Genomic DNA, 13,095 nt, shown 5'->3' on the forward strand with positions numbered 1-13,095 from the left:
CCTCCCTTCGCAATTAATAATTAGTCAATATATTTTATTTGAGTTTACCTTAGGTACGTCCTAGGACATTTTGTTGTGCACGACATTATGGCGAATAATAACTAATATGTATAATATAATACACGAATAAGTATGTGTAAATACATACATAAGTATGTGGGTGTGTTATAAATTCAACAATTGACAATTAAATTATATCTAATAAATTGTATTATTGAACAAAAAAGAGATGTATGGTAGTTTTCGTTGTCATGTATTATTAACACTTTATTTATTTTCAATAGCACTAAACATTATGTATTATGTTATGTTATTACGTCTTATTAATTATTATACTAACCATATAAGATATTAATAATATTATTGTAAATTGCATTATATATTAGTAATTGGGATAATTGGCAGACAGGAGTGTATGGTTAGAAATAAAAACACTGATGCTCAAATAAGTGTTATTTTCAATTATATATATTTCCTATAAAACAAACGTTTTATTTCATAACATAAAATTTTTTTGTTCTCGTATTATAGGCTCATATTTTCTTAAATTTCTTATAATATATATATACGACTGAACGTAACAAATGTTTTACAAAACTAATAATTAACCAACAGTTTTTTATATATTATTATTCTTATTTATAATAATATTTAATAATAATATAAGTTATTTTTACAATTGACTACATGTTTTCTTTTTGTTTTTTTGTTTTCGATAAAATTATTGTTTTTATTATACAACACATACTCGTTACATATTATCCTTTTCGTCTTGTTTATGTGTATATTATATAATTAAAGTATTCTAATAATGTTATTATCATAATTTATATATATATATATATATATATATATATATACCTATATTTCATTACCGCAATTATTATTAATATTACTAATATTGTTATTATTATTAATAAATATTAATAATAACAATATTAGTAATTAAGAATCAAATGACTTCTATGGAATGGTTAACCCTTGGCCTCTACTCGAGTGGTGTAAAAATACCTTAAAACTTTTCATCTACAGAGCACGCAATTAAATTTAATGAACCCGTAACAGTAATTTTTAATACGACCTAACAAGCTATAAAATATCTTTAAAACGTTTTATTTTTCATGAACATATTTTTAAAAATAATTATAGAATAGAAATCAATTATAATAACTAAACTTTTTTAAATGGCTATGTACATAATTGTAAGTTCTAATGGGACGGTCTTCTTAAGATCAGTATAATTTTGTACCACTTAATGAGTATGACTATTTTTTCCACCATCTCAATGTTTAGCCTAACACACTGTGACTTGTATTAAGCAACTCGTTTTGATTTTGTGTTGTCTGTCTTGATGTCACGTCGGTTTTGGATTTTTTTTTATAATAGTCTTTACAGATTAATATACAGACAGAACATAACCACAGATGGTTTGTTAGTGTTGTTATGATAAGTTTCCATATTATTGTATAATTGGTTTTAATATACACGACGGGGTTCGTTTTTGAGTCGCTCGTAAGTTATATCTCATATTATGCTGAAAATTGTTTCTTGTAAAAAAGAAGATCAAATCCTATTTAAATTTGAAAATTACGCGCATTCAATCATAAAGATTTTTCCCCTTAAAATATCAGACCTACAATATATTGACATAAAATATGCATGTATATAAGTTTATATATTATCTACATCTATAATTTTATACAACAATATTGAGCACTTTTCTAAAAATACCGACTTAAGTAAGAGTTTAATTGGCACGAAATCAACAAATAATATATATTTAAGGGCAAGACAATAATAATTACTATAATACAGTAGACTTAAAAATAAATAGCTCAATTCAATCATGTTTTGTAGGATATTACATTACGGTATACCGTTTATTAATATTATTTGATAATATATTATCTATTTGGACGGAACTATCTACAAATTAAGCTAAACTGTATCGTATAATTAAATATAAATAAATATATATTTTTTTATTATTTTGAAACCATGATTACCTTCTAAACCAGACAAATTATAAAATTTAATCCTAGTTATTAATTTTTTTTTATTGTTTATTAATTACAAAGTTTGAATATAACTATAACTACAAACCGAATTTATAGTATTATCCATAAAAACCACAACGAATATTTTCGGTGTAATTTATTAAATGTTTAATAATTACTAACAGGAACAATATAATATATATTTCAAAACTCCCTCGCCTGCATATTCATAGCTGTGTACATAATATATTAATTGGATATTATGGCCTAATTCGGAGTTACACATTTTTTTTTTATAATATTAAACAAGTTTAAATTAACAATGTTTCTTACAAACAAAATTTAACTAACATCGGCAGTAATAAATAAAAAGACATTCAAATTTAACAATTCGAGTAAAACAAAACAATAAAAGCTAAATTATTCATTACCGAATATCACACCCATAATAATAATAATAATAATAAGAATAATAATATAATGTATAAATATAATATCTACTCTAGCAACGCACGTTAAAAACGTTAGGCACTTCAATAAAAATATGACAAAGTGTAATTGAAATTTTGGTAAACAATTATGTTTTTGCGCCTATAATATTCTTAACGGAAACATCATATTTGATTTCCTTAATTCTACCCTAAAAAGGTCGTTTGTAATAGTTTTCTTTTTGTAAATACATTGTTTTCTACATTTCTTTTCAACGAAAACTACTCTGCGTTTTCTTAAATAAGATAAGTTGGTAAGTTCTCATCGTTTTTAGTGGTGTAGTATTTCTTTTTATTATAAAGTAGATGATCTGTGTTATCCTCTATTTCTTTTGATAAAGAAATACTCAATCTCATTGCCGTTCAGCGAGTTTCCAGTTTGGCCAGTTATTGCAAATCATTATTTATGGGTTGGGCATTGGTCGAGAATACATTTATTTGTAAATTAGTGGTAAGGGTCTACGCTTTCATTTATAGTAAAACAATCAAGTTGGTATTAAGTGGTATACATTAATTCAATGAGATGTGTTATTTCGATTAGTATACAGTGTTATACACAGGGTATTAACAAACTAAAGAACAAATAGTAATATCGGGCTAAATATAATATATACATATATATATAAAAAAAATAACCCTGTGTATGTTGCTGTATAATGTATACGATAGTCTCTCATTTGAGCTGACGGCAGGGAAATTTTGCGAAAAGTCGTTGATCGTTACCCTTCTTGCCAACCCCTACACACACACATATAACTAAATATATGTGTGTTTATATGTGTATGAAAGCTTCCCGTTCCTACTGCAAGCACCCTTTAAATAATTCTGCAATATCCGGCCACCGGCTGTCGACATCCGCACCACATCTCGCACAACAGCAGCTCTTTATGTGTTCAGAATATTGTGCCACTTAATTCCTTTGAGCGTCTTCAATACTAATACGGCCTATAAAATATGTATAACTATACATATTATATTATATTATATAAATCATTATCGTTATTATTATTATTATTACTATTACACTGTAATACAATATCACGCGCATTTAACTAACAAGATTCGATTACCTAATAATGATAACTAAATTATACCAACATTAATTGTATACACGTGTGTTAGAAAAAACAATTAAAAATTAAGTACAACAAACAAAAAAAAAGGCCTTTTTAATTGTATGTTTTGTATATTTTACCGCGTACAACAAAGAACACACAGTAACTTAATACTACGTGCATATCCTCTTTTAACCTACATAAACATGTTTGTCTTTTATTAACCGACTTTCTAAAATGAGGAGGTTCTTTATTTTACGCGCGTATAACAATAATTATTACAAGCCATGTATTTATTCGTTCGATTTTAGTAATGTAGTAGAAATAACTAATACACAAATATGACCATTCATAATAGATAATAGTATTTATAATCTATGACCTATTCCGTCAATTCCCTAAATGATTTAAATTTACCTCAATTGTTTTGACTGTGTTTAGCGTTCGGGTTATTTTATGTTTTAAAATATGTATCAAAACCGAAAGATACTCAGTATGGGAACTCACGATGAATTTATTTATTTAGAATCAATGGTACGAAAAACACGATTTTTTTTTTAAATTTTGGGTAATAGTATTAATTAAAATCGAAAGCGCATGTTTTTAATATTTTTTTTTTAATTTGTTGGTTCTTTGACATTAAAGAACAGCCCGAGCACCAAATGTCGCTTACAAAATACGGGAACATTTTAACGTTACAAGTGGGGATACCCTAAAAAAATACAATTCGCATAACGCACGATAACGAGTACATGGAGGGTCTAGAGATCAAGTTTGATATTTCGAAAACCAAATTCAAAAAAATATATACGCATACGGGCTGTATTGAGTTACTGAGTGTTCCCCGTTTCGACGAACACGCGGTATTTTATTAATATTTATTATTTATTGGTCCCGGCCAGTAGAAACTTGCGGCGCCAACAACAACAACAAACAACGACGACGACTCGTGTCCATTTACTTGTATTATACAGTCTCGTCCGGAACGGACCACCCTGCGTCCGGTCATCTCTTTTTTTTTCGTACAACCCTATTATATTATAGGAAACGAGGGATGGCCGGCCGGCGTGGGTGGAGGGAGGGGTTTACTCTTTCTTCCATCTAACTGCGTCCGTCTCGGTACCTTCGGACGGAGACGACGTTCTTATCGCCACGTACCCGACACGCGTTTGTCTGTCGTTCCCGACATGAAATCCCGTTCGCGTCGAATTCGCTTTGGAAGATTTTTTTTCCGGCGCGTTTTGTTTAAAAATGTATTTATTTGTGCTCGTCGACGTCCCTAATTATCGTCATGTGACCGCCGCCAGTGTAGTCCGGAGCAGCGGGGGCAGCGACAGGGCAACTAGCAGCCAGGGGAACGGCGCCGGTACATCCCGGTCGGCCGCAGAGTCCGACAGGCTGTAATCCTTGCACGTAGACTCTTCGTCCTCCGGCGGTATGGAGTGTACGCACACGGGTCTCTGGTCTGCCGGTCTAGGCCCAAAGGTCGATCGGTCGTCGACGCACAGCGAGGCGTTTTTTATGCACAGCCCGTCGCCGCAGTGCTCATAGCAACAGTCTTCTTTGGCGTCCACAGCGGACATTTGGTACATGATGTCAGGATCTGCAACGATACCCACCGACAATATGATTAGATATAATATAATAGATAATATCAATATCACACGTATTAACGCTAATATAATAATATTAATGCTGATTTCTCTTCGAAGTAAATGTGCAGAGCGTGCCCGCGTGTCAAAATAACACGGTATGTCAGCGACTTGTGATAACCGCAAAATTGCAAGAAACTTGCACGAGACCAGCGGCAGCCGTGTTGTAGAAATTGATTACACGAGTTTCTGGCATACCGTGTTTGCCAAGAGCGACCTAAAGAAAAACGAGGAGAGTAGAAAAATGTTTGACTTAAGTAATGGGTTTTAACCTAACCTAAATATTGTGTTTCACAATAATCAGATTAATCATATATTTTAATTATGAATGAATTGGTCAGATCATCGTGAATACCTAATATAAACGCATTTATTATAAAACAAAAAAGTAGAAATCATGTTTTAAATTTATTAACTACGTATTATTTTAAGAACCAGACCGTCGAAAGTACCCGTTGACAGTTTCTTTAAGATTTATAAATTGGTGTAAACCAGTATTGCTATTTTTAGCTTATGGACACAGAGTGGGAGCTTCCTATAGTTGCTTTTTAGGGAACATATAGTTCTAAGAATCTATTGGGAAAAATTATTAAAGACGCGCAGCTCCTCCCTTTCCAACTTATTGTTGACAAGGGGCTATCGAAAACGGGACTACTTGCTCAATAATTGAGATAAACATATGTTTATGTTTACAATTAGTGTGCATTTTTAACTGTTGGAGCACTTACTATTTATCATATTAAATTTAGGACGTACGAGAAATAATTAAACTTCATCAATTTTAAAATAAAATAAATCAGTCTAAGAAAACAGTGTCATGTATTAGTTGTAATTCTGATGTATCGCATACATATAGAACCTAACCACCACAACTCAAAATTTATAAAGCAAACTTTTCAATATGCCTTTTTTAAATATTTTGAAATGCTTCTAAAACCCAAAAATGTAGACTTATGACGTTTTATAATTGTGAATGCAAGACTGCCTTATTTAAAGACGTGTCTGTACTGAATATGCTTATTGTTTTTAAGAATACTATATTAATAAAATATGACAGTATTGAAATCAATACATGTTGCATATTGTAATATCCACAAATTATTAAATGCAATACTGCTACAACTCTAATAATTACTGTTTTCCATGAACACATTGTATGGAGGTAAATTACACACTGAACGTATAGTTTGTATTCAGTTGATATTCAAGGACGCCACAAATCAAAGTAATACAGTCTTATATTTTGACTTCAGTGATTAGTCGGATAAATTAAAAACGGAAATATTATTATAAAGTGAATATGGCTCTATTGCTTTTATAAGTAACTAAAAATTAAAAAAAAAATCAATACTGACACATATTTAAGGTGGCATTTAAGTGGTATTTATATGTAATGTGGCGTTCTTACAATATATTATAAAGCTAATTTTTTACTGCTCGAAAGTATTTATAACTCAAAACTGATTAATTCTGAGTTGTGGCGGTCTTGTTCGAGGTGTACCATTATATTGGGGTTTAATTAAAAATTATGAAAACGAATTGTTAATAATTTTTGATCATTAAGATTGTTGAAAATCAAATTATTAAACACGCATAGGCAAAGTTGTACACGGAGCGCGTTTGTGTATGCATTATGACAACACAGTGCGCCCGATCATAGAGGCTAGTGGCGGTTAGAAATTGAATTAATTTTTAAACGAATTAACTTAATTTAAAATTTAATTATTGCTTTGCAGGACCACAATATTAAACGTAGTGCACGAGAATTGCTGAATTTGGCCACGTTCCATAATAACATGTGTTGTACTTTCAACTAGGAAACTAATATCTCGTTAGCTTAGCAAGTTGGCCATATTGTTTGACCTGCTTTTAGACTCGACGAACTTTATCTTGGGGGTAACAGGTACAGAATTTTAGGATGCTGAACGCACGCTTTGTTAAAACAATAACAAGAAAAAGGTCTAACCGATATGTTGTCGGACGAAGAGCTTGTGTATGGTCGTCAAAAATCAGCGTTAGAAAAATCGTGATTTGTATATAATACATAAGAATATATATATATAAGCTTTTTTTTTAGACAGCGTGTATTTCGTTTGTCGGTTGCCATTTTCGCTTAATAATGCACGTAAAAAATAATGGAAAACAAATCTTCGGTAAAGGCGGACGAACAATGGGTCATGGTAGTTTTTCAAAAGAAAGCTTTACTCTATTGACTGTTTTGTTTTTTGATGTTGAGTAAAAAAAAAAATACGCCAGTCGACCGACGCGGCTTGACATTTAACACTGGGCACATTTATATAATACCAGTTATATCTATATATAGGTAAGAGCAAAACTTAAAAATAATATCCTAACGTTAAAACAATTCCGGGAGACAATGATTTTAAACAATTCAATCCTTAAATTTTTAACATTGTACCGACTAGTATAAACATACTTTTTGTTTTGGAAAACTATTTTTTTTTTTAATGTCTTATAACTTCTTGGCCTTTGAATTTAGTATTAGTTAAAACTTTTAACGTCTTACTTCACAAGGTTTTAATATTGAATATAAATCGTATACAAGGTGTCTTGCAAGGATTGTAATATTTTTTATTTAAACCAAATTCTTTTAAGTATTATGTTTTTGATAACTGCTCGGTACAAATTTAATATTTTTTAAAATGTAATTAGTTACAGCTATACTTACACTACGCAGTTGAACAGCGCCTTATTGGCGTTTACATGATTTAAGTTTTAATGTTAAGGTTGTTGAAGCACATAAACATTAAAAAACCAACCCTCTTCATTATAATTTAAATATTTACAACTACAAGCATATTCAAATACTTCAAATACTAGATTAGGATATATTTTCTGTCGAATATTTTGCGCATAAATGTCTGTTGTGTATTTTGCGAATAAATATTTTTTTCTTTATTTTTGATTCATTTAAAGTCATTAGCAAATATATAATTTATTTATTTATTAATATACGGGCTGAGCCCTTTTAGTACAATGAACGAAATAATAACAGGAATACAGCAAAAACATAAAACGAGAATTAAAATATTAGCTAGAACAAAAAATATAAAAATATAAAGAGAATAAAATAAGGTATTATATAACAATCTACAATTTACAAATTAAACCCAAGGAAGATATTGAAAATAGTTAAATAAGAAAGGAGGGGTCCGTATTGGCATTAGACATCATACGTCTCATAGGCTCATTTAATAAGTAGTTGGTGGTACATAATGGAATATGAAAATTTGGTGTGGAACGAGAGGTGCGTTGTGGAATTTTAAAATGTACACAGGACAGTAAGGTTGGAGAGTCTACTTTACCAGCTAACAGTCCTTTCAGGAAATTAGCACCCATAATTTGCCTGCGCTCCGCTAATGAGGCTAAACCAAGTTGATTGGCAACGGGAGTGTAGTCGTGAGGTGCACAATTGATACCCAAAATGTAGCTGGTGAATCTAAGGAACCTACGCTGTACCCTTTCAACCTGGCAAGCATTTTCGGCAGTATGGGGATCCCATATTATGGCACCATATTCTAGTATTGATCGGACTAAAGAGCAGTATAAAACTTTAATCGAAGAACTTAGCTTAAAGTCCTTTGACATCCTCATTATAATGCCCAAAACTCTAAGAGCTTTACAACAAACCATCTCAATATGGAGACCAGGGTCAAGCTTACTAGAAAGCTTGAAACCAAGATCCATAACGAACCCATTGCAACGTGAAATTTTTGAACCCCGGAGGTGATAAGAAAACAAAATAGGGGAGCGGATCCTATTGAATGTCGTGGCTTTACATTTAGCCAAGTTCATAGATAAACCTAATCTATCGAAAAAGCAATAAAACTATCTAAATCACTCTGAAGTTTTTGACTATCTTCTATAGAGTCTATTTGCATGTAAAGTTTAATATCATCAGCAAAGCAAAGAAAACTACAGTGATGCAGCGCTTTACTTAGGCTGTTGATAAAGATAGCGAATAATAATGGAGACAAGTGTCCACCTTGAGGTACACCAGAGGAGGCATGGAACACATTAGATTTAAAATTGAATAATTTTACCCATTGAAACCTATTTTCAAGGTAGGATTTAAACCAAGACAATAGTGGCTCGCCGATACCATTTTCCTTTAGAATATTTATTAAGACAGCATGATTCACAGTATCGAAAGCCTTATGAAAGTCTGTGTAAATAACGTCTACTTGAGAATGATGTTGGAAAGCGTTGAAAACAAAATTATTAAAAATTAGACAGTTTGTGATTGTTGACCGACCAGGCCGAAATCCATGTTGTTCTTCCATAATAACATGAATAATGTTATAATTAAAACGAAAATAATATACAGCCAGAGTCTTTAAACCAAACGTAATTTTGAAACACTAATTTACTGAAGACAACTTTTAATAAGTAAATCCTCATGGAATACACCGTGTATAAATGCATACTATTAGTAAATTATTTAACATGTGGTACAAATTACCTTAGCAAAACAAGAAGACGGAACGTTTTACGAGCAACTGATGTATAAATTATGTTAAGCTTAAGAAAAAAACCCAAATAAGGTGCCAGCTTTTTGCATAGTATATGATTTTGGTTGGTCGCCAAACGGGCTCTCGTGAAAGACGTCGCACGTGTGTCAAACTACTGCGTAGTGCGTAGTTAACTTTGCTAATGACTCATAACACAACTATACAAACCCAATGAGTGTTGTATAAAGAGCCTGCTTGATACGGGTTACTAGGTTTTGACTGATAGCTATAATTTTTTTCTTCAAAAACCGAAACATAACATAAGGTAAGCGCGAATGATGTTGAGAAAATACAAGGGGGGAAATACTTTGAAATCCAAAATTGTATCATCGTTTGTATTGGGTCGTTAAATATTGACTCTACCGTTTATGGTGTATTAAATGCGGTGTTCGAATACCGATCGTAACAATGTAGTAGGTTATGTGCAGTGAACAGACGATGGGAGGGAAGAGGGAGCTATTTGTCAAACATGATTTCAATAATAATCGGAAATTATTAATAACAAAGCACCTATCTACATACGACCCGTTTGATCAGTGAACATGTAATGAGCGGTGTTTTATCGGCCATTAATATATTATCGAACAGTGTTCACTCATCTATCCGACCGTTGCGGAAAAGGGTTTTTAATTTTAAGTAGTGTTTATGCGTGTAAACTACTGAACCGTAAAAATAAATGTATATATTTTTAAATTTAATATAGGTAAATAAGAAAAAAAAAGAAAAATATAACAGTAATACCGTTGGACGCTCATAACTTTTTATCATTTCGTTCGTTATAGATAACAATAATAGACTGAGTCATTACCATATTATAATAAATTTTAACTATTGTGATAGAGTGCACGCCCAGGAAACATTTTAATGGTTAATAAAATAACAAATTATCTAAAGAAATGCAAGTTAAAAAAAACAAAACTGCAATACTAAACAGTACAATAATTTAATAACGTCGTTAAAAATATTAGTTTTTTAAATAACATTAAAAAAACTATTATGTTATTCCATAATTACGAGAGTTGGAGTTCAATGGTATGGAATGTTGATAGTAAAAAATCCTTAATGGCTTCGTGCATTTAGTACAAATAATTAACTAAATTATTAATAGAACGTTAGCTACACAAATGTACACATTTATAAACAGGGTATAAAATTTATATGACGGTAACGAATTGGCCAACCAATATTATACGTACCATAATATTTTCTATTGATAAGTGTATTCATTTTGGTTTACGGCGTGGTGTGGTCCTGTTTTTATTTTATTTTATTTTCTAATTACATCATTTTCTAAATGGATTCGAATTATGTATATGTATACGACAGCTATGCGAGCTTGGCTCGGTGCTTGTGTAAGTTACCACCCGGCTCACGACATATTTATTGCATTGGCCATTTAATTTAAAAACAAAACTAACCGTAATTCATATCACCCATAAGTGCATTATATTAACGCAGTTCAAATAAAAATGTCTGTAGCGACTATTTTTTATTTTAAGCGAATCTAACTTAATAATAAAAAAAAATGTCGCAAACACAGGCCTAAGGGTCCGAAACGTTTTTTCGCGCGTAATTACCCGTCAACAAGGGTTACGGTTGTGCGATATTCGAAACCGGCTACCGTGACGGGCAATGCGTTCAATCGGACTAAGTTTATCCAACGGGTCGGTTCGCTTTTGAAAGTTTTGCCGTTTCCAAAAGGCCACCAGACTGTCGGCAATAAACGCGTTTACAAAAAAAATTCCAAAGGTTTTCATACAGGGATTTCGCCATCGCGTCGCCCCGTGTAACGCCAACGGCTGTTCCGTCGTGGACGCACCCCGCGGCCGATCGTGCGGTGTTCAGCGTGTTTAACATAATATGTATCGCGTGCGTTGCCGTTGAAAAGTAACAACCGTAAAACCGCGTTGTAATATTCCCACGGCTAACGAGTAATTTCGTCGCATCGCTGTATAGTAATAATAATTACAATCGACCGGAGCCGTGCTCCCGCCCTTATAGACGTGTCCATTTATGCGGTCTAGAAAAAAAAAAAGGGTAAACCCTTATGCGTAAATGTATGTGGCTACCGTCCGGTGCTCCCGTATGTACACAAACGTGTCCTGGAGAAAAAAATGCATTATTGAAACGAAGAGAGAGAAAATAACATATACATATAAATATAAGGCTTCGAGAGACGAACGCCCTCTGAAGGATACGACGGTGGTCCAAAGGGACGGCAATAGTAGTTCTCAGGACTTAGCTAGCCGGGATCGCGGCGACTGCCGTGTGTACGGCAACAAGGATCGCGTATGGGAAGCGGCGCCGGAGGGGAACGTATAGGCGAGAGGGGTCGGCCGGCAGACGGGCGTGGGTAAAACGACAAAGAGAGATGCGGGACGGACGACGTGATGACGTTCGATTTTTCAACATCGCCCGTCAGAGGGGCACGAGGAGACAGAGAGAGAGAGTTAGGACAATGACAAGGAGAGGGGAAACAAGCGCTGCGCCCATCATGAGTTATACAGTTTGTGTTGGATGCTCGTTATGTGTGTGTGTGTGCACTGTGCACGTCTACCTATCCGACTGCCTACGCCGGCACTCGAGCTTAGCGGTTTAGCTCCCTCTCCGGGCCGGGCCGCCCACGCTAATATTACACATACTCCTTTTATTGTATATCCTATCGTATTGTATATGTATGTGATGTATGTGTTGTGTAAACTATACAAATGCGCATCGAGCGCGAACTTTACCTATACAAGTGAAAGCCGCTTCGCCGGCGTAAGGGTTGGCGTCGGCCACCGGAAGCAACCACGGGCATTTCTGTTCGGCTTCGAGACACACGGACCGGCAAGATTTCACCCTGTACCGGCGGTCGGGTTCCTTCTCCGGCGGGATCCAATGCGGCAAAACGGCCGAGCAAGCCCATAACGCGTAGGCGTCCTGAAACACAAAAAAAAAACAAATGGCAAAATTAACAACTGTCAACATTTTATTCGATGAAAATAATATAGGTATTAATGTGTGGCTCGGGTCTACCAAAATAATAGATTTTTGTCATCCAAAATAGATATAAACCGTTTGGAATAGACGTTAAACCAAACCCTCCACCCCTTGGTAGATAAATACCATACCTACAAATCGCAGTTAATTTATAACACATTTATTAATTTTGAAATGAAACCTAGAAAAAATCCTAAGCAAATCTTGTAAACTATGTATAGTTAGTTAACTAATTATTAACACACACACTTTACATCCTCACTATGTCCCGACCCCACTGTACTAGCTTTTTTATGTTGGACTTACATAAAGAGGTATGGATTACCTACCTAAATATATTATTATAAATCATAGTACTTTTTTGTGTATTTTTATTATTATTTACTAGT

At 33.2% G+C, this 13,095-nt stretch overlaps 1 protein-coding gene across 1 annotated transcript in view; it reads right to left on the reverse strand.

Moving 5' to 3' along the window:
* Positions 1 to 862: 862 nt before the first annotated feature.
* Positions 863 to 13,095, reverse strand: part of LOC126840851 (NALCN channel auxiliary factor 2) — a 44,193-nt gene continuing 31,960 nt past the window's right edge. The window contains exons 3-4 of the mRNA XM_050576829.1: positions 12,457 to 12,646; positions 863 to 5,143 (exon numbers count right to left, since the gene is read on the reverse strand). Coding sequence (XP_050432786.1) covers positions 4,830 to 5,143; positions 12,457 to 12,646 — 504 coding nt within the window. The 3' untranslated portion in view covers positions 863 to 4,829. The remainder of the gene's footprint in view (positions 5,144 to 12,456; positions 12,647 to 13,095) is intronic.

The sequence above is a fragment of the Adelges cooleyi genome, unplaced genomic scaffold, assembly GCF_023614345.1.
Source record: "Adelges cooleyi isolate 19-005CV unplaced genomic scaffold, UGA_ACOO_1.1 ACOO_flye_CR_arks_rails_tigmint_CR_PRNA_376, whole genome shotgun sequence".
Taxonomy (NCBI): domain Eukaryota; kingdom Metazoa; phylum Arthropoda; class Insecta; order Hemiptera; family Adelgidae; genus Adelges; species Adelges cooleyi.